Source organism: Oncorhynchus gorbuscha, linkage group LG20 (genome assembly GCF_021184085.1).
Source record: "Oncorhynchus gorbuscha isolate QuinsamMale2020 ecotype Even-year linkage group LG20, OgorEven_v1.0, whole genome shotgun sequence".
Lineage (NCBI taxonomy): Eukaryota > Metazoa > Chordata > Actinopteri > Salmoniformes > Salmonidae > Oncorhynchus > Oncorhynchus gorbuscha.
In genome coordinates this window covers 28,431,059-28,452,612 of record NC_060192.1, presented here as the reverse complement: position 1 = coordinate 28,452,612, position 21,554 = coordinate 28,431,059, and the positions used below count along the sequence as shown (strand labels likewise).

The window sequence follows — 21,554 nt, the reverse complement described above, 5'->3', positions numbered from 1 at the left end:
GTTACTTCGAAAGACCAGTCGTGGGGAGCGTTGATTCTTTATTTGGTTGTGGATGAGTCTCACAGGTCACTCCGTTTACCGAGGTAAGCCTTTATCTGTGTTTGTTTTCACATTTACTACACATATGACACGTCAGTGATATTTAAAATACACTCTTGGAAAACAAAAGGTGCTATCTAGAACCAAAAAGGGTTCTTCGGCTGTCCCCATAGGTAGAACCCTTTTGGGTTCCATGTAGAACCTTTTCCATAGAGGTTCTCTTATGTGGACAGCTGCATAACCCATTTGGAACCTTTTTTCTAAGTGTACCATAATAATGGGATACTCATGAAGGTCAAGAGGTCTGTGAGTTGATCTAGATTGTACCTCAGTTTTGCCTGCGCTACTGTTGTTGCCAAATACATCTTACTGTAAACATACTAGTTTTTGCAACTTGCATGACAATTCTTGAGTTTAATTTAGTAGGGTCCCCCACTTGTATTGTGGTTTGCAATGACACGGAGCACAAATCAGTTTCCTACTAACACTGTTATTTACAGGATTATAGGGCTTTGTATGAAAATGAGTGATTTTGTCTGACTCTCTGATAGATCTAGTATTCAGTCTTTCTGAAAGAAGGTTGTAGACCGGTATTAATCATACTGGTCGGTTTTATAGTTCTATTTTCTTCATGAGATTCTGCTGTCACACAGATTCCTGTCTCCCTGAGAACAACAACACCTCTCAATCTGACACCATGTACATTTGATCCACACCTGTATTTACAGGCCACAGTGTCACCTGAATCATCATAACACATTGGGTTTTAAGTTCATCTGGTCATGCACTTTTAGAATTTACTTGTTGTTCATTAATACATTTATAGATGTAAAAATGTTTATGCCACTACCTTGACTATGGTGACTGGTTTAGTTTATAACCGTCTACTCACAAATGTTAAGCACTTCTACTCATTTATGCTTTACTTTTGATACAGAGAAGAAACATGACACCTGATTTGGACACCAAGGACCGCTGCTTTAGGGCCTTGCTTATCCAAGGCAATTTGGTCATTGCAGTAAGTTTGACAAATATGAAATAGTGAGGGGCAGTAGGTAGCCTAGTGGTTGGGCCAGTGACCTAAAGGTTGCTGGATTGAATCCCAGAGCTGACAAGATAAAAGTCTGTCGTTCTGCCCCTAAACAAGGCAGTTTACCCACTGTTCCCCGGTAGGCCATCATTGTAAATAATAATTTGTTCTTAACTGACTTGCTTGGTTAAATAAAGGTTTAAAAAAATAATTTAAAAAAAAGATACCTCTGATATCATTTGTCTCAACAACTGACTAGTTATCCCCCTTCCCCCTCTGTTTTCAGTGCTGCGGGATTGCCTTGATGGCCATGTGTATCTTCTTCATATCGGATCGAGCCGGATTGTATGTTTTGGTCTATGCTACAGGAAATGACAGCATCTGGAGGGGAGCCTGGATAGGCCTTTTCACTGGGTTTGCCCTTTTCTGCACATCGATCTTTGGAATGCACGCCATAGTTGTGTCCAAAAGAAATATCCTACTTGCTGTGAGTTGTTCTGCTATACCCCTGTCACATCTCCAGCAATAATATTTTAAACACATTCTATGCCTCTATACTTATGTTATTAAAGGCATTCTAATATTATCCCTTTGACTGAAAAACATCATTGGTTTGGCCTGCTGGAACATTTGGCCAGAAAACCCATGACTCAGACATGTTTTTGTTTTAATGGTCTTACCTGCAGTACATCCTCCTGATGGTGATCATATATGCATTTGAGGTGGCATCAGCTATTACTGCTGCAACACATAAAGACTGGGTAAATCATTAAGATTCATATATTGTTAAAATGGTATATTATGGCATATTATATTTCAGATTTTGCTACACCCAATATTATGATTAAAAAATTGAATTAGGGCTCCCGAGTGGCGCAGCAGTCTAAGGCACTGCATAGCAGTGCTAGAGGCGTCACTACAGACCCTGGTTCGATCCCGGGCTGTATCACAACCGGCCGTGATAGGGAATCCCATAGGGCTTAACTGACTTGCCTAGTTAAATAAAGTTTAAATAAAAAAATGTAAATAAAACCAGTGTTTGGCTATCTTCTCAACATTTTGATGCATCTCCTCAGTTTGTCCCTGAACTCTTCCTGAAGCAAATGCTACAGAACTACAACAAACCTCTACCAGATAATCTGCCCAGCACCCAGGACCAGATCTATGTAATCAACGGGATAACAGAAGCATGGAACCGGTTCATGACTGAGGTAGCGAGGCCTGCCTCACTGGTCACAGACATCAGTTCACCATTTAGTTTTGATTTGCATTTGGTTGAGTTGACAACTAACATAAATTCAATGTGAAATCAACAACAAATGTCACCATGTCATTGGATTTAAGTTCAAAGATGGGTGAGAAAAATATTAAATGTCCTTACATTGATTACTTTTTGCAAATCCAATCAGTTTTCCATATTGATCCAACATCAAATTCTGGGGTTGAAATGATGTGGAAACAACGTTGATTCAACCAGTTTTTACTCAGTGGTACTGACTACTTTATTATGATTTATTATTTACTTACTGTTCTATGCTATCACAGTTTGGTAATGTAAAATCGTTTATGGTCTTGAACTGTCCCTATTAACTAACGCATTTTAGTAACCAGAGTGCTCCTCTTGCAGTCTAAGTGCTGTGGAGTGTACGGGCCAGAGGATTGGGTGAAGTATGAGTCCCACTTCAGGCAGCAGAACACAGATGCTGATAATCCTTGGCCCAGACAATGCTGTCAGCAGGATGCTATGGGAGCCATCAGCCATTTAGAAGCCTGCAAAATTGGGGTTAGCCCTTTCCTGCATGTACAGGTAATTCTCAAAGCTGACTTTGCCAGTGACCACACTGAAATGTTCATCATCTCCTCATTATTGAGTGCCCCACAAACCCCCAAAAGACTGAGGGAGTGCAGCAAAAATGGTTTAGCAAAGGTCTAGCTAACAAGCTGGCTAGCAGTAAATAACGTTATCTAACGTCAGCTAAGATTGCCAGCGTGAGAGATAATTTCATGTTCAAGCTACCATGAAAATACATATAATTGTTAATTGAAAAAAAATCATAAGTAATATTTTTTATAAAGTGACTTACCGAGTTTTTATTGTGAATAGTTCTTCCATGAACGGACAATGAAGAATAATTTAATAACCTTTTTTTTTTTTTTGCATTGATCTGCATAAAGTGTGGTAAAATTATGGAGGTGCCTAGAGGGGTTATGCTGCATTAAACAGCACAATGCTCTAATATAAAATGTCATCTATCTTTCTTTTAGGGTTGTTATGATTACATTGCTGGTCCTTTGATTAGACACAGCTTTGGAGTCTCATGGTTTGGATTCGCCATATTGTGTTGGACAGTGAGTAGAGACTTCCTTATCCATTTGTATGCAATATTATATATTATTATATATATTCAAACAAATCTGCACGGCAGAAACAAATGTAGTTGCTCTAGCATTGAGACAATGTATGCATTAATCAAAATAAGTTTTGTTTCATCATGTAGACCTAAATATTGTAAAATGGCATTACTTAAAATTCTCCTTAAAAGGGCCAATCAGCAGTAGAAACAATATCAAAAAACGTCCCCATCACTGGATAGGGCTGGAGAAATATAATCACTCTCAATTTCAGAAACAGAGCAATGGATGCAAGACCTGACCATCCATGACATAACAATGGAAGTTCTAACCATGTTTTGAGGCTATACAGTGTTTGTTTACATTTACTTTATTTACAAACACTAGTCACTTTACCCCTACCTACAAGTACAAATTAGCTTAACTAATCTGTACCCCCGCACATTGACTCGGTACCGCTGCCCCCTGTATATAGCCTCATTATTGTTATTTATTCTTACTTTTTTATAATCTTCTCTTTAGTTTATTTGGTAAATATTTTCTTAACTCTTTCTTGAACTGCATTGTTGGTTAAGGGCATGTAAGTAAGCATTTCACGGTAAATACATTTAAGTACCTGTTGTATTTGGCACATGTGATAAATAAAATCTGATTTGAGTTAAACAAGCTTATATTTTGGGTTCTGATGGAGTACAACAGTTAAACTAAGCTCATGAGTCATGAGAATCAGTGGGTACATTTAGCGAATTTATCATCTCAAAAACTGATGTAGCAACTGCTGATTGCCCCTTTAAATGTGGTGGGGAAAAAGAAGAAAAAAGCCACATGGAGAATTGGATCAACGGTTTTCTTTGTTTTCCCCTGCAGTTCTTTGTGATACTGGGAGTCATTTTCCACTACACTCAGTTGGATATCTGAGGATGACCAACAAAGAAAGCTTCAAATAAACTTCAGTTCAGACCTACGAGTAAAGAAGTAATGCAAATATAACACTTTTTTTGTTATGATCAACTAATAACCTTACAATTCATTACATTTCAATGTCTCTAATCCAAATGAAAAGAACCAATAAATGTACTAAATACAATTTTATTTTTCTAATGACCTTTCTCAAAAAAGTTAGGAAATTGTCCCATACAATAATCTGTACTGTTCATTTTTTGTTGCTATACATTAATACATTCAATTTTGCTCAATACAAAATTGTACAGATTACAAGTGTAGTATTATGTCAACACAGCTGCAAACAACCAGAATCCCTGTTCTGATATCTGTTTAAATCTTCACAACATTTAATGCATAGTGTTTGAGTCCTCTTTTTAACAATCTACACCATTATAAGTGCCAGCACATCCATTTCCCTCAATTCCTTTGGATTATAACTCAAAACATTTCTCAGCAAAGCTTTGCTTTTAAGATAAAGTTATCACATCAGACACTTTACTTTAGGTATTTCTGTCATCTGTCCTCCTCAATCTAAAAGAACATCGGACTTTACCAAAACATTACTTTACAAACCTATAAAGAGAACATACTGTCCATCTTAAAAGTAACAACAACAAAACAACTTAAAATGGGTCAAGTGTGTTAATGACCATCTATAGATTAATAATTGGATAAATAAATACTATTAGTGTCCATAATACAGTTAAAACTAAAAGAGCAGTTTTCTGCAGTTCTCATTACATAGAATGTTGAAAAACACTACCCTGATACTGTTAGGATAAAAGCTGATCACAGTGACAATAGCTGGACGTCAGCAGGTTCATACTATATGAAGTCATTATTCAGTTCGCAACATATTTAAGACATAAGGTATAACTAATTACAAAGTAGCTAGCTAGTACTGAAGGCACAACTCTCTTTGCCAAAAGGCAATCTTGTGATTGCTAATGACGAGATGTAAACAAATAAACTACCGGTACATGGCTTTTCTGAAATACCAATGGCTATATGGGTTGATGTAACATTTTCCTCTTTTTGGCTGTCTATCCTTCATATGCACATTACAAAACATGTCTAAGATTTGATTTAAAAAATATCATTTAATTATTGATAATTACTGCATGTGATTTGGGCTGAAGGAAATACACACATCTTCACATACCACGAGTCCAGATGCCTTCTTTTAGTGCAGGATAGAGAGGTGATCGGTGGAGCATTGGAAACAAAGTAACTGTTCATTTCCCCAAATAGTTTCATATCAAAAGGTAGATTTATAGACCTAGTATTGTTCAAATCATGTACATAAGTCCAAGAACAGGGTGGATGAAAAGGAGGATAACCAGAGTAGTGTTGAGAAACATAGTCTGAGGCTAAACTGTCCGGTGTCTCATTCAATCTGCCTGTGGTTTCTGCTGTCAAATATCATGGACCTCCTCTGTGGCTGATAAAAGCAGCTGGTCGAGGTCTCCAGTCTCTGTCCACTCTTGGGTATTGTCATTTTGTTCTGCAGTGTCACCCCCTCTGGGGTCCTGAGGTTCTCTGCCATCTCTTTGGAAAATACATCAAGTGCTGATATTTCAGTTGGACGTCTGATGGGCGAGAGGATGAGCTTGGCATCATCCCCCAGTGGTGGGTGATCCATGATGGGAAAGGGTGGACTGAACAAGATGAGGCTCTGTGGTCTCTGGCGGTTCCTAAAGGATGGCCTTTGTAGAACAGTAGACCGTTCAGGTCTTGGACAATCAGAAAAGGCCTCTGCATTGGAGGAGCGTTTCCTTCTTAGCACCGGTGGGTCTGAAGTAGGTGTAGTTTTATTAGTCTCTGTAGATTTCTCTGCAATAGGCTGCCTTATCTGGGATTTGGGCACTGGCTCCTTATTCTCCAACTCCTCCTTTAGATCCCTCATAGAGGGAAGAAGAGGTACAGGATCTAGTTTATCTCCCCTGGTTTTTGTGAATTCTTTCTCTGGTCCCTTTCCTGCACCAGAGCCCTTGTCTTGCCTAGGATGAGGTATGTGGCTGTACTGCACCTTGGGGGGGATGACAGGCACGGCTTTGGCCTGACACGTTTTTACCATGAAGGCCGTCCTGACAGACGACACACTGACGGGGGCCGAGTTCCGGCGCACAGGGGCCTGTGGATGGCTCAGGAACAGCTCCAGTTCCTGGGACAGGCCGTTGGATTTGGTCCCAGACGGGGTCACTGCCCCTCTCTGAATGGAGGACAACTCAGCTGATTCAAGGTTTTGCTGATTGGAAATGTCTCTGATGCGTCGATGTCCTAAATCCAAATTGAGTGAGTAGGGCCTGTGTTTGGAAAAGCTGTTCTGCTCTATTTTTCCTGAATGAGATGCTTCAGAAGACATCTGTCTGTGAAACCTCTGGGAGGAGGAGGTGTTTTTCTGTTTGGCTGTGCAGCTGTTTCCTCTTTGTGTTCCAGTTGCATCATCACCAACCAGGGTGGTTTTGGAGGGTAAGGGAAGTAGATGTGTGACTTTGGTCTCTGTTTTGCTGCTGCATGCCTGGGACCTCTTTCCTGGGAACACTTCTATGCTCGTAAAAGGACATGATCCATTTGTTGATTTGTCATCTCTAGATAGAGGAGGAACGTTTAGTTCTTTGGAGCTCAAACCTTCTCCTGCAGAACAAGACGATGACACATCTAGTTTTCCAAACAAATCCTTAAGTGTGGGTGAATGGAGAGGACTGGTCACCCACTGTTTGGTGGAGCTGAAGACCTCCTCCCAAGGTTCCTCCTCCAAGTCCTCCAACTCGGAGTGTCCTCCACATCCATCCTCATCGTCTTGGTGTGGTCGCCCCAAGGTGTGGTGGGGTCTTTCTTCCAAACATATTGAAAGCCTCTCAATGCCTCCCATGACAACTGACAAAGCATTCTTTCCATTGTCATGGAAAACCCCTTTGACCCCATCTTGACTTTTACTTTTCCCCGATGGCTCTTTTCCTTTCTCTGCTACAGACGTGCCTACGTCTGTTACGACATCCCCTGGCTGCAAACTTTTTGTGACCTGGCTTTGTTGAGTAGAATGTAAACTTGGCTCTGCGAGGTGAGTAACCACAGGCCGTGGCTTGACGAAAGTGGGGTTATCAGTTTCTGGGAGCTTAGATTTTGAGGAAGTGTGTAGTTTGTTTTTTGTTTTATGTGTTGAATCAGCAGCGTGTAGAGGTGTATTTTGCATATCTGTGCCAACCGTGAAATGTAACATTTTGTCATTTGGAAATTGTGTGTCTGAGGAGTGCTTTCTTGCTGAATGTGCTACAGTGTCAGCACCGTGATAGGTCAGCGCAGGCCTGGTGGGCATCAAAGGCTGTCCCTTATATAATAATGAGTGAGTTGGAAGGCTGCTTCTTCTTTTTGCTGGAGCATCTGGCATTTCCTTAACATCCTCACAAGTTTTCTTAGTGGAACAGAAAACAGGCATTATCTCCTCGTCCATGATGTCAATCTCAGGCTCAGTAATTTTCAGCTCAAGATGGAGGTCAGACCACAGCTCTTCCTTGATAGGTAAAGATCCCAAATCCTGCAAAACATGAATTACAAATGCTTATTAAAGCGGCAGTCATTGTCATTGTGTTATTCTTTGTATATTATCTGTGATGAAGCACAGTGTTAAACTGGAGATGAAACATACCAGTTGTGTCAGTTCTTTTGGCTCATACTGTGGTGCTGGCGGGTTGTCCAGTTGTTCCCCAGGAAATTGCAGTTTCTCTTGATCTTCCTCTCTTGTGGTGGGAGTGGAAGACTGTCTCAGGTCAGATACTCCCACCTTCCCTTGAACATTGTTCACCTCTCCTTCACTTCTTGAAACTAATCAAATAAATAGATATGTAATTATTTTATTAATAGACAATATTACCATGGATGATGAGGAAGGTTTTTAATCTGAGCGCACACACACAGGCTTTTTTCTATGTAAACAGGTGAACATGACCTACCTTCTGTCACCCTTTTGAAACCTGCCTCCTCTCTGCTCCTCTCTGCTGGTCTCTCCTCCTTTTCCACTGGGGTTGAGCTGCTGTTACTGTAGATACTGCTCTCACTCACAACACTGCTCTCTCCAAGGGGGTGCTCTCTGTAACTTGAGCTGCCACTACTGTCACTCTGTTCTGACTGGGAGGTCTCTCTGCTTGGTTTCAGAGCAGCTGCAGCAGGCCTCTCCTTCCCTTGTGCCCTGCAGGGAGTGCTGTTGGAGCTGATGACTGCAGACACCCTCAGGGGCACAGACACAGCAAAGGGCTCTGATATGTTGAGAGCCTTGCGCTGATGCCTGGGGGAGGACTCTGGAAAGAGACTTCCAGGGAAGGAGGGCCTGGATGCACTGCTGTGGGTGGAGCCAGAACACAGCATCCTCCTGTTCTTAGGGGAGCTGGGCTGGCAGCTGCTGAGGTCATCCTCGCCTTTGAAAACCTTCAGTTGTTCGGGTAGAGCCTTCTGCTGTGGTGGTGAGACACTTGGAGAGCCCCTTCTCTTCATATTAGGGCTGCTGCCACCTGTGGCCTCGCTCAAACTCTTCATCTCAAACTCCCGCCTCTGGTCCTGTTCACTGACATCATGGAGCGTGCCAGATTCAAGTGTTCTGGATTTTATGCCGGGCGCAAAGAAACCGTTGGCCCCGCCTGCTGAGCTGAAATTTCCTGCCTTGTCATCATCTGTGTTGGAAATCAAATGAGAAGCAAATTGTTAGATACACATCATCTCAGCCTTATTTACAAAGCAAATTAAGATTTGTATATAGGAGAGAGAACTGCTGTGAGTAGATTTAACGATGACACAAGTGTTTTGTATACAATGTAGTGCATTCAGCCCCACCTGCCTGCAGAGAGCACAAAGAGTCCATGCTTCTCGCTGGTCGGATAGCTGCCTTTTCTGTGAACGGACAATATGGTCATGTTATTTTATTCTGTATCATAATCTCAATTATTTCAAGTAGCATGTTTATTTGTGTGATATTAATTTTCATTTGATCATTCAATGTATCATGGGAAACATAGTAAGATAGTACACATTTGCAACCTTGATATATCATTTAGCCTTAGCAGTGAAAAGGGGTTCACTATATTGGTTGATAAGCGTATTCATCATGCTTTACCTGTGATGTTCTGTGCTTTCATGAACACGCTCCCGTTCCGACTCAGTCTTCCCTTAGAGTCCGTCACAGACTTGCCCAGGTTGAAGATGAATTTCCACTTCTTCGATTTCCCAGAAACCTTTCCTCTGACAGACAGGGAGATGATGAAGTACGTTAACAACATGACTTGTTCGGATGTTATTTGTTGAAGTTCGATGTGTGCATTGAAGAGCAGAAGCTAAATGTACAACAAAACCATACAAATTAACATACATATTGCTAAAACAGTACAATCAACCTAGACTTATTTGCAGGGTATTTTACTGTGTACTCTGTTTCGGGGTTATTGTTAGATTGTATACTATGTTTGACCAGGTGTTTTTGATTCATGTTTTCACTGCTTAATATATCCAGGTGCCTGGCAGCCCAGAGGAATGTGTATTAAGCATGTTTGTTAAGTATACTAAATAAATCAGTCAGTTGAATTGTCATTCATCTCACTTGGTATCCGATATGTCTATGACGGTATGGTATAGTGTTGCCGCGCTGGTGTCAGGTAGACTGCTGTCCCGTTGTCGTTCTTTCCGTGCTGGGTGGTTCGGGCTCAGGGAGCGGGCCTGGGCCTCCTCTAGGCTCATCAGCTTCATTGGCCCACCTTGGCCACTGATAGGAAGAGTGGCATACTTCTCCCCACACATCAAACTGGGTCCTGTAGCAAAACAATGTCTTTAAAAAAAAATCCTTTTGGCATCAGGTAGAAAGGAGGACAGTAAATACAATGTGTTTTCCAATGGTAACATAAAATTAGGATAAGAGGGCAACAAGCAAGAGGGCAACATTCAGGAAATCTCTAAATGCACACAATCAACACTTTCAAACAGTGTACCTTCTTTTGTTTTTATTGGTGCAGCTGCGTGGTTGAAGATCTGCTCAGTGTGATTTAAGATGAACTCAACCACAGTCTGCTGAACCCGCACCTCCTGGAAAGCCATGTCCCCATTGCAGGATGCAATTTCAATATCTTTCGAGCTTCAAAACACATAGCCAAACGAGAAAGTAGAAATGCTTTCAGTCACAACCAAGGAGGTATTTTACATTAAATATCAGCTGGAGTATAACTCAAACAAAATGGAAGAACAAAATATAGTTATCATACAAGTGTTTTAGTATGTTCTTGGAAAAGATGATATTGGTTTGTGTACAATTAGTGTAGAGCTCACCGCAATAGGTTTGGAGCCCATACCAAGGCCAGGTTGCGGGTGTGCATGTTAGTCTGGGGACTTAAGGTGGCCAGGTGGGCCAGATGCTTGGTAAGATATTCCAGAGTCCTGAAGAGAGAGGACAAACACAATATGTTTAGCTTTTTAACCACATATAAACAATGGAAAGGTACATCACAGAGGCAGCAAAAGGGCTAAAGTGAGTTTTACCTAAAGTGGGGGAGTGGTAGCTCTTTAATGACTTCCTGGATATGTTGTAGCCTTTCATGATCCTCCTGGACTGAGACGGCGTCCTACACAGTAAAAGTCAAGTATTATCAATGTCGCTTGTCATTCTTTCTTTGAATGTGACTCACTATTAAAGGAATCATTCCTAATATAAATCAAAGAGACATTCTGGTTAACAAAGTGGGCGCATTACAGACCGGTAGAGACCCTACCTCTTTGAACAGTACTCACAGTGAATTTCTTGTAAAGCTCATAAGTGAGCAGGGGATTGGGTAGCTCCCTGAAGTACAGCTTGCACAAGGAGCCCACACAGTGGATGTCCTGGAGGTACACCTCCTTTGTGAGGTCAGGGCACAACTCAGAGCAAAATTCCTGTCTGTAAGTAATAACACAAACACATGGGTATCAATACCTCTGGAGACGTATGACGCTTCCACACTCCTCTAGTAATGTATATGTATGTTTTGTAAGATTGAAATGTAGAAACGTGTGTTTGTATTGGATAGATATAAGTTGTCCAACATGGTATGTTCACAATGTCCTACATCTATAAACTTACTGTTCAAACATGCTAAGTATAGAGCACCAAACACCAACTGTGACTTCCTTGTCCTAATACTTTTGGAAGGCACTTTATGTGGCTGAAATAGTTACCTTAGTCGCTGGATATTTGAGGTGACTCCCGAGAGCCTGTATATTCCATCCACAACACCATGTTTCTCAATGAACTCTGCACATGTCCTTAAAACTTGAGGAACTGAAAAAAAAGATTGAAAAAAATATTGTTTTAACCATACATTCAACATCAAAAGACACACATACATAGCAAACCAAATAAAAAGAATTGGAGGGTCCAGTCTGGCAACATACAGATTTTGAGCGGTGAAGGTCAACATATAACACTGTCGTCACTATGATTTTGTTTACTAAGTTATGTGAATAAGCTATGATTTATGAGAGAAATCGTAATATAGGTTTTCTGTAATAGGCAACTTTTTCAGTCAAGGGAGGTGAATGGAAAACGTGGCAACTTGGGGTTTAGCAGTTAGGAAAATTCTGGCATTCCATTTCAACTGCGGACATGAAGCAGAAAGAGGAGTGCCTCTATGAACAAGACAGGGTCAGTTTAAAGGTCCAATGCAGCCATTTTATCTCGATATCAGATCATTTCTGGGTCATGAGTAAGTACCTTATTGTGATTGTTTTCAATTAAAATGGTCAACAAGAAACAAAAATAGCTTTTTGGCTAGGACTGTCTGGGGGTGATTTGAGTGGGGAGGGGAAAACAGAAAACTTGCTGATTTTGGCAGAGGTTTGGATCTCTCTTATTGGTCTATTAACTCATTTACCGACGGTTGAGACCAAAATGCCATCCCACCAAAACAGGCAAACATTTCAGGCTGTATTTTCAAAAAGCTCTTACACTAAAAGGGCACAATCAATCATTTTCAGGATTTCACAGTATTATTCCAGCCTCGTATTGTGGAAATACAAATAAACCACACGAAATCACATTTTCTTGACAGCACTGGGCCTTTAATACTGTGTGTGCTATAAACAGAATCTGGATCTTTGGCTCATTCTTTGAGTCAACACTTTTTTTCCATGGCAGAGAAGGATAGAGAAGGGCAGTTTGGGAGAAACCGAATGCCATTAGTATAAACTGTATCAGTACTTATTTCTTCTAAACATACTTTAGACAGTAGCTCTGCTTTTTATTCCATAAGGTTGTTGATTGTGAAGAAGGTGGAATTTCTCAGGAAGTAAAAGATGGTTTGTTTGTTTCAGAGGAAGGTGGACACACCCAATCCTTGCAGCTGGTATTACTTGTGACACTTCCTCTAATAGAAAACGGCCTTTCAAAATGTTACCACCCAATTCTCTATTGCTTTCGAAACTTTATTCCCTAGTGGGGTATCTCTTTTCTTAAAATATGTTATCTACAATTCTGTATTCAAGAGGAACGTAGGGTCGCTTTCTACACTAATATATAATTGGAAATCAAGGAACACCTTTATAATACATGTAAACTGAAAATAAAACATGTATAGCTCCTCTTTTGCACAGTATAGCATAGACTACAGCAGTTAATATGTTAGTCTACCTCCTTGCTATGCTGAAAGAAAAACAAACGGATATAGCTAACTTCGTTTTGCCAAAATGATTCCACTCTGGACTGAAATCGGCAAACCATTATATTGAACAACCTTAGAAGAGAAATGTAGCTGTACAGTGCTCAATGTTCCTGTAAGCTCCTCTTTTCCACAAGGAAAGCATGAGACACACAGCTCAACTTCCCACTTTGCTACCAGGCATTCCCACTTCACAGATACACTAGATGAGGCCCTTAAAACATATATTTATATACTTTATTTAACTAGGCAAGTCAGTTAAGAACAAATTCTTATTGTCAATGACGGTCTAGGGACAGTGGGTTAACTGGGGCAGAATTTTTACCTTGTCAGCTCGGGGATTCGTTCTTGCAACCGTTCGGTTACTAGTCCAACACTCTAACCACTAGGCTACCTGCCGCCCCATGATGAGGCCCTTCCCAGAACTCTTTACAATGAGATGAGGAACCATCTGGCCATTGGTGTGGCCCAGTGGCAGTGGATTGTTTAACATTTTAGCCACACAATGACAAGCGTGGATGTCTTGTCCCCAGAGAATGCAGAGCTATTGTATATAATCTATACAATACCTTATAGTGGAACAGTGGCATAGATCAATGTCAGCTTAAACATTGTTTCCCTTACTTTCATACTCTTAACATATCTCCTGAACAACACAACTCAACCTGAACAATACAATCAGTAAGCACATAGACATGAGGATGTCGCTGATATGCAGCTGAACATTAGCCAAGCAAAACGAAAACAATTAATTCCATCTTCGGAGCTTTGAAACAATCTGCCCAGAGTTTCCCATGGGCTGTATGAATGAAAGTCTGTTCTCCCACATCTGAACAGACACTCGCACTGACATGCCTGTGGTCAAAATGGTAGCTGCCTGGTCCGAATGGGATTTGATTCACCATTACTTTTGAGTATTTGCTCAGAACGAAACTCCTGCTTGCCTGGAAATCTTCTCGTGGATTCAAAAGGAATCTAAGAATACGGCTTATTGAATAAGATGCTGTTGATTGTTAAATTGGATAACATCCTCGTAGGTAAATTGTCGGTGTAAATGAAGTCATTATAAATATTCTTTCTCTTCCCTGTCTAGGGTCAGACAGAGTTAGTTACAGTCAACAAAAGCAGATATCATCACAAGCCACTGGTAATTGACAAATAAAAACTAAATATGATCATATTAGCCGTATACAGTAAATTATAGTCCCTTCTCCCCCTGTAACAGAAACATGTGTCTTGTGTCAAAAGGATCTACTTTATCAAATCTGTTTAGCTGTTAAATCGGTTCAATCTGTTCAAAGTAAAAGGTTTCCAAGTCACATCGCATGACCTCACTGAACTCTTTTTTTAACCTCCATTCAAATACTATCTGGGTAAACACACCCATCCTCAAATTGTTGTCTGAATTATGATCAGTGGGCTGCTACTGCCCCGTGAACAGTGTTGCCCACCCAGAATCCTCACACAGAGACGGAGAGGGAGAGAGAGGAAAGAGAGCAAGACGCAGGCCTCTTGGTGAGAAGTTGATAAAAACACCAGGAGCCACACCCTAAGTCACAAATCCCCTCTGTTATTGCGTAAAGGACTTCATGAAATGTAAAACATATGTCCATTGATGTCCAAATTGCAACATACATCAGCATCGCACACCTGAATAAACAAAATAATGTACTGTCTAACTGTTAACCATGTAAACAGCAGGGATCATTCCTAACCATTTTCACACTAAGTTTACCAAATCATCCAAAGCAGAGGTTTAACATATTCTCTGCCCAAAAAACATAGGTGTTGAATAAGGCTCAATCTAATTCAGAATTCTCCTAAAACCTTAGAGGTGTTCCATACAGAACATGTATTGATAATTAAACTGCACGATTACATATCGTGTCTGTCACTCAGTCTGTATCGAACAGTCATCGAGAATTCCCTGTGAATTTAGGAAAAGCAGTTCTCAGACCAAAGTACCAACATTGTAATAGCTCAATAAAAAATAAAAATGTCTACCTAATGTAGACCAAGTTGTTCAATTGTTAAGTGTTTGGTCTGAGAACACCTTTTCTAAATCATCCTGTGTTATTATTATTGTGTCATTATCATAACTATTATTATTTGTTATTTATTCAGGTTATTACTATGTCTAATAAATCTGAAAACATGAAATATGACAATGCCCTCAATAAATCCAGTACACATTAAATAATGACTATATATGGACCAATAATTGGGCTCTGTTGCTGTAACAGTTTGTTTGCATTCTGAATTCATGAGGTCATTATTATGGGACATGATGAAATCTGCTGAAATCTGCTAGAAAAGAGAAGCAGCAGGAAAGAGAAGCAACATAATAAACATTGAAAGAAACTAGTTTACCGTCTTTTCCTGAATTCTGTAGATGTTCTGTCAAGTCACAGTCAAATGCATTGTCACATCCTTTCTTTTTGGACCTCTGCTTGGCTCCTTTATTCTTCATCTGGATCCAGTTATTAGTCCAGGAGTTCAGAACAAACAAATCCTCAAATATACAACCATTGATCCAACAGACCCTGGGAAAGGCAAAAATTGTAGCCCAAAAGTAAAAACCATACAAACCGCCCAAAAAGGATTCATCCACTCACATCTTGACCAACGACACTAACAGTTTGGGAGACTGAAAAGTCCTTGTGAGAAGAATAAAGTTGACGTGACTTTTCCTTTTAGCTTTTTAGTGCTTTATACATTTCCAAATCAATCTAGCAAAAATAGAAGGGAAAAACCATAGTCAGTTATAATTGTGAAATATCTGGAAATGTGGATTGGGAATGGCAGTCTTCTGAAGAGATTTATCCCAGAAGGATTTGCAGAAACAGCATCAGAATTAGTTGGTTTCCTGTTGTAGTTTTTTTTACTCAGTCTGCCTCTGTCTTTTCTCGCTCCTCTTTTCCTTCCGCCCAGACACTCTCCCTTTTCTTTGGCTCCCCTGTATCTGTGGAGATGTACCCAGTGAGGCGCAGGAATATTGTTTCTGTGTTTGTTTCTTTATCCTTCTTGCTTCCAGTTTTCAATTTATCCATGTTTCGAAGGTCATGGTAGTTGTGGCACTGGAGTGGCACGGAGGTTAGAAATTTCAAGACTGTGAGAAGGGGAGGGAAGTGAAGTCAGGGGAGGGGAATAGCTGACTGCTGTTTCTCTGGTTTAGAGATTACTGACCCCTTTTATCCACACTTTTTTTGTTGCCATGGTCCTAACAGGAAATGTGCTCTCTGCCTTCCTGAATGCTCCCAAAGTACACAATTTCCTGTACAGAGAGCCTTGTTTGGAAAACAAAAACAGTTAAGAAGGAAGAGGGAAGTGGGGGGGGGGGGGGTGAGGGCTTGAAGGGCGCAGATGGGGAAAGGGGGGGTGGACACATGGTTCTTGTTACTGACTGCTTAGCCGTTTCATCATTTTCCCTCTACAGCAGACTGAAGCTTTCCAACCACGTGTTTAAAGCACGCTTTCTCCTATCGAAATAAATGTTCAACTGATAAGAATGAACCAATGCTTTAAAAAACAACATTAATACAATTAAGTAGGCCTAAATACACTGCTCAAAAAAATAAAGGGAACACTAAAATAACACATCCTAGATCTGAATGAATGAAATATTCTTATTAAATACTTTTTTCTTCACATAGTTGAATGTGCTGACAACAAAATCACGCAAAAATTATCAATGGAAATTAAATTTATCAACACATGGAGGTCTGGATTTGGAGTCACACTCAAAATTAAAGTGGAAAACCACACTACAGGCTAATCCAACTTTGATGTAATGTCCTTAAAACAAGTCAAAATGAGGCTCAGTAGTGTGTGTGGCCTCCACGTGCTAAAACACCTGGCGGATGGTCCCCTGAGGGATCTCCTCCCAGACCTGGACGAAAGCATCCGCCAACTCCTGGACAGTCTGTGGTGCAACGTGGCGTTGGTGGATGGAGCGAGACATGATGTCCCAGATGTGCTCAATTGGATTCAGGTCTGCGGAACGGGCGGGCCAGTCCATAGCATCAATGCCTTCCTCTTGCAGGAACTGCTGACACACTCCAGCCACATGATGTCTAGCATTGTCTTGCATTAGGAGGAACCCAGGGCCAACCGCACCAGAATATGGTCTCACAAGGGGTCTAAGGATCTCATCTCGGTACCGAATGGCAGTCTGGCTACCTCTGGCGAGCACTTGGAGGGCTGTGCGGCCCCCCAAAGAAATGCCACCCCACACCATGACTGACCCACCACCAAACCGGTCATGCTGGAGGATGTTGCAGGCAACAGCACGTTCTCCACGGCGTCTCCAGACTCTGTCACGTCTGTCACATGTGCTCAGTGTGAACCTGCTTTCATCTGTGAAGAGCACAGGGCGCCAGTGGCGAATTTTCCAATCTTGGTGTTCTCTGGCAAATGCCAAACGTCCTGCACGGTGTTGGGCTGTAAGCACAACCCCCACCTGTGGACGTCGGGCGCTCATACCACCCTCATGGAGTCAGTTTCTGACCTTTTGAGCAGACACATGCACATTTGTGGCCTGCTGGAGGTCATTTTGCAGGGCTCTGGCAGTGCTACTCCTGCTCTTCCTTGCACAAAGGAAGAGGTAGCGGTCCTGCTGCTGGGTTGTTGCCCTCCTGATGTACTGGCCTGTCTCCTGATAGCGCCTCCATGCTCTGGACACTACGCTGACAGACACAGCAAACCTTCTTGCCACAACTCGCATTGATGTCCCATCCTGGATGAGCTGCACTACCTGAGCCACTTGTGTGGGTTGTAGACTCCGTCTCATGCTACCACTAGAGTGAAAGCACCTCCAGCATTCAAAAGTGACCAAAACATCAGCCAGGAAGCATAGGAACTGAGAAGTGGTCTGTGGTCACCACTCCTTTATTGGGGGTGTCTTGCTAATTGCCTATAATTTCCACCTGTTGTCTATTCCATTTGCACAACAGCATGTGAAATGTATTGTAAATCAGTGTTGCTTCCTAAGTGGACAGTTTGATTTCACAGAAGTGTGATTGACTTGGAGTTACATTGTGTTGTTTAAGTGTTCCCTTTATTTTTTTGAGCAGTGTACAAGGCTACTGGGTATGTTGATTGACATTCAGGGTTTTCATTTAACATTGAAGCATACAGCTGGATCTATAACACTAATGGTGTAGGATGTGAACTACTCAACATTAGACCATTTGAGGTCTGAAAACAGACATGAATGAACAATAACTTTAATGAACTGCTACAGTTATACATTTGTTTGATTTAAATTGTTTCTTGGAAATCTGTAGATCTGCTCAGTCTTGTAGCCCTCCTTGTTCAAACAAGAAATGACTACACTACCAAATGAATTCATTTTACATTACATGTGTCATTTAGCAGACACTCTTATCCAGAGCAACTTACAGGAGCAATTAGGGTTAAGTGCCTTGCTCAAGGGCACAGACAGATTTTTCAACAAGTCAGCTCTGGGATTCAAACCAGCAACCTTTTGGTTATTGGACCAACACTCTTAACGGCTAGGCTACCTGCCACCCTATTGACATACCATTGATGTTTCTTAGGTAGTGTCAGAGCCACACTGTATATAGAGTAAGGCCATATTAGCACCTTAATTTTAAAAAATGTTGGTGTTGTAACAAAATGAGAATTCCTCCTTCAATACCCTATGACTTGACCCACTGTAAACAAGCAAAACAGAGCAGTGAATTTAACAGATGTTTTTTACTGAATAAAATTCAGCATAATGTCTATCCAAGTCTGTACCGTGTTGTGTTAACAAATGGCACATCACTGGACATCTTCATAGGTTTTGAAAACTATCAGAAATAAACAGCACAATGCGGAAGTGTCAATTATCACTGAGCAATGGCTATGAAGTAGAAAGTGGCACTCATAGGAATGTTCAGACAGAAACCGCAATGAGTCAAAAAATATATATAGTTGAAGTGGGAAGTTTACAAACACAGGTTGGAGTCATTAAACTAGTTTTTAAACCACTCCACAAATTTCCTGTTAACAAACTATGGTTTTGGAAAGTCGGTTAGGACATCTACTTTGTGCATGACAAGACATTTTTCCAACAATTGTTTACAGACAGATTATTTCACTGTATTACAATTCCAGTGGGTCAGTTAACATACACTAAGTTGACTTTGCCTTTAAACAGCTTGGAAAATTCCAGAAAATGATGTCATGGCTGTTGAAACCTCTGATTGACTCAAATGATGTCAATTGGAGTCTATTAGTCTATTGGAGGTGTACCTGTGGATGTATTTCAAGGCCGACCTTCAAAATCAGAACCTCTTTGCACGACATCATGGAGAAATCAAAATAAATCAGCCAAGACCACAGAAAACAAATTCTAGACCTCCACAAGTCTGGTTCATCCTTGGGAGCAATTCCCAAATCCCTGAAGTTCATCTGTACAAACAATAGTATGCAAGTATAAACACCATGGGTCCACGCAGCCATCATACCGCTCAGGAAGGAGAAACGTTTTGTCGCCTAGAAATTAATGTACTTTGTTGCGAAAAGTGCAAATCAATCCCAGAACAGCAGCAAAAAGACCTTGTTGAGATGGAGGAAACAAGTATAAAAGTATCTATATCCACAGTAAAACGAGTCCTATATCGGAAAAAAAAGCCAGACTACGGTTTGTAACTGCACATGGAGACAAAGATCATACTTTTTGGAGAAATGTCCTCTGGTCTGATGAAACAAAAATAGAACTGTTTGGCCATAATTACCATCGTTATGTTTGGTGGAAAAAGGGGGATGCTTGCAAGCCAAAGAACACCATCTCAACCATGAAGCACAGGGGTGGCAGAATCATGTTGTGGGGGTGCTTTGCTGCAGGAGGGACTGGTGCACTTCACAAAATAGATGGCATCATGAGAAAGAAAAGTATGTGGATATATTGAAGCAACATCTCAAGACATCAGTCAGGAAGTTAAAGCTCTGACAAAGCTCTAGAGTTCCTTTGTGGAGATGGGAGAACCTTCCAGAAGAACACCATCTCTGCAGCACTCCACCAATCAAGCCTTTACGGTAGTGGCCAGACGGAAGCCACTCCTCAGTAAAGGACAGGACAGCCCGCTTGGAGTTTGCCAAAAGGAACCTAAAGACTCTCAGACCATGAAAAACAAGAATCTGTGGTGTAAAGAAACCAAGATTGAATGCCAAGCGTCACATCTGGAGGAAACCTGGCACCATCCCTACGGTGAAGAATGGTGATAGCAGCATCATGCTGTGGGGGTGTTTTTCAGCAGCAGGGACTGGGAGACTAGTCAGGATTGAGGCAAAGATGAACAGAGAAAAGTACAGAGAGATCCTTGATGAAGAGCGCTCTGGAGCAGTTTAGGACCTCAGAGTGGGGTGAAGGTTCACCTTCTAACAAGAAAACGACCCTAAGCACACAGCCAAGACAATGCAGGAGTGGCTTAGGGAGATGTCTCTGAATGTCCTTGATTGGCCCAGCCAGAGCTCAGAATTGAACCGATCGAACAGCTCGGGAGAGACCTGAAAGTAGCTGTGCAGCAAAGCTCCCCATCCAACCTCACAGAGCTTGAGAGGATCTGCAGAGACTGGAAGAAACTCCACAAATACAGGTGTGTCAAGCTTGTAGCATCCTACCCAAGAAGACTCGATGCTGTAATCGCTGCCAAAGGTGTTTCAACAAGGTGTTGAGTAAAGGGTCGGAATACTTATGTAAATGGAATATTTTAGTTTTTTACATTAACAGTCAAAAGTTTGGACACCTACTCATTCAAGGGTTTTTCTTTATTTGTACTATTTCCTATATTGTAAAATAATAGTGAAGACATCAAAACTATGAAATAACACATGGAATCATGTAGTAACTCCCCAAAAATGGTTAAACAAATTAAAATATATTTTAGATTCTTCAAGTAGTCACCCTTTGCCTTGATGACATCTTTTTTCACCTTCCACAGGACAACCACCCTACGCACACAGTCAAGACAACACAGGAGTAGCTTCAGGGCAAGTCTCTTGAACTTTTATTTTTATTTTACCTTTATTTAACCAGGCAAGTCAGTTAAGAACAAATTCTTATTTTCAATGACGGCCTAGGAACAGTGGGTTAACTGCCTGTTCAGGGGCAGAACGACAGATTTGTACCTTGTCAGCACAGGGGTTTGAACTCACAACTTTCCGGTTACTAGTCCAATGCTCTAACCACTAGGCTACCCTGCCGCTTGAGTAGCCCAGCTAGAGCCCGGACTTGAAGCCGATTGAACATCTCTGGAGACCTGAAAATAGCTGTGCAGCAACTCTCTCCATCCAACCTGACAGAGCTTGAGATGATCTGCAGAGAAGACTGGGAGGACCTCCCCAAATACAGGTGTGCCAAGCTTGTAGCATCATAACCAAGAAGAGTCGATGCTGTAATTGCTGCCAAAGTTGCTTCAACAAAGTGCTGTCTAAAGGGTCTGAATACTTAAGCAACTCTGACATCAGTTTTTTTGCAGTAAATTAGCAAACATTTCTTAACCTCTTTTTGCTTT

At 41.2% G+C, this 21,554-nt stretch overlaps 2 protein-coding genes across 2 annotated transcripts; one reads left to right on the top strand and one right to left on the bottom strand.

The window, feature by feature from the left end:
• On the top strand, positions 1–4,513 carry LOC124006836 (uroplakin-1b-like). The gene is made up of 8 exons (XM_046317020.1): positions 1–83; positions 977–1,057; positions 1,356–1,556; positions 1,756–1,830; positions 2,146–2,280; positions 2,697–2,876; positions 3,335–3,418; positions 4,289–4,513. The coding sequence occupies exons 2-8, from the start codon at positions 986–988 to the stop codon at positions 4,337–4,339; spliced, it is 798 nt and encodes a 265-aa protein (XP_046172976.1). The 5' UTR covers positions 1–83; positions 977–985; the 3' UTR covers positions 4,340–4,513.
• On the bottom strand, positions 4,495–16,179 carry LOC124006835 (rho GTPase-activating protein 31-like). Its single transcript, XM_046317019.1, has 12 exons — positions 15,403–16,179; positions 11,555–11,657; positions 11,132–11,276; positions 10,883–10,965; positions 10,673–10,780; positions 10,339–10,481; positions 9,954–10,161; positions 9,474–9,598; positions 9,194–9,250; positions 8,320–9,033; positions 8,016–8,191; positions 4,495–7,904 (listed from the first exon to the last, which is right to left on the bottom strand). The coding sequence occupies exons 1-12, from the start codon at positions 15,500–15,502 to the stop codon at positions 5,754–5,756; spliced, it is 4,113 nt and encodes a 1,370-aa protein (XP_046172975.1). The 5' UTR covers positions 15,503–16,179; the 3' UTR covers positions 4,495–5,753.
• Positions 16,180–21,554: the final 5,375 nt, after the last annotated feature.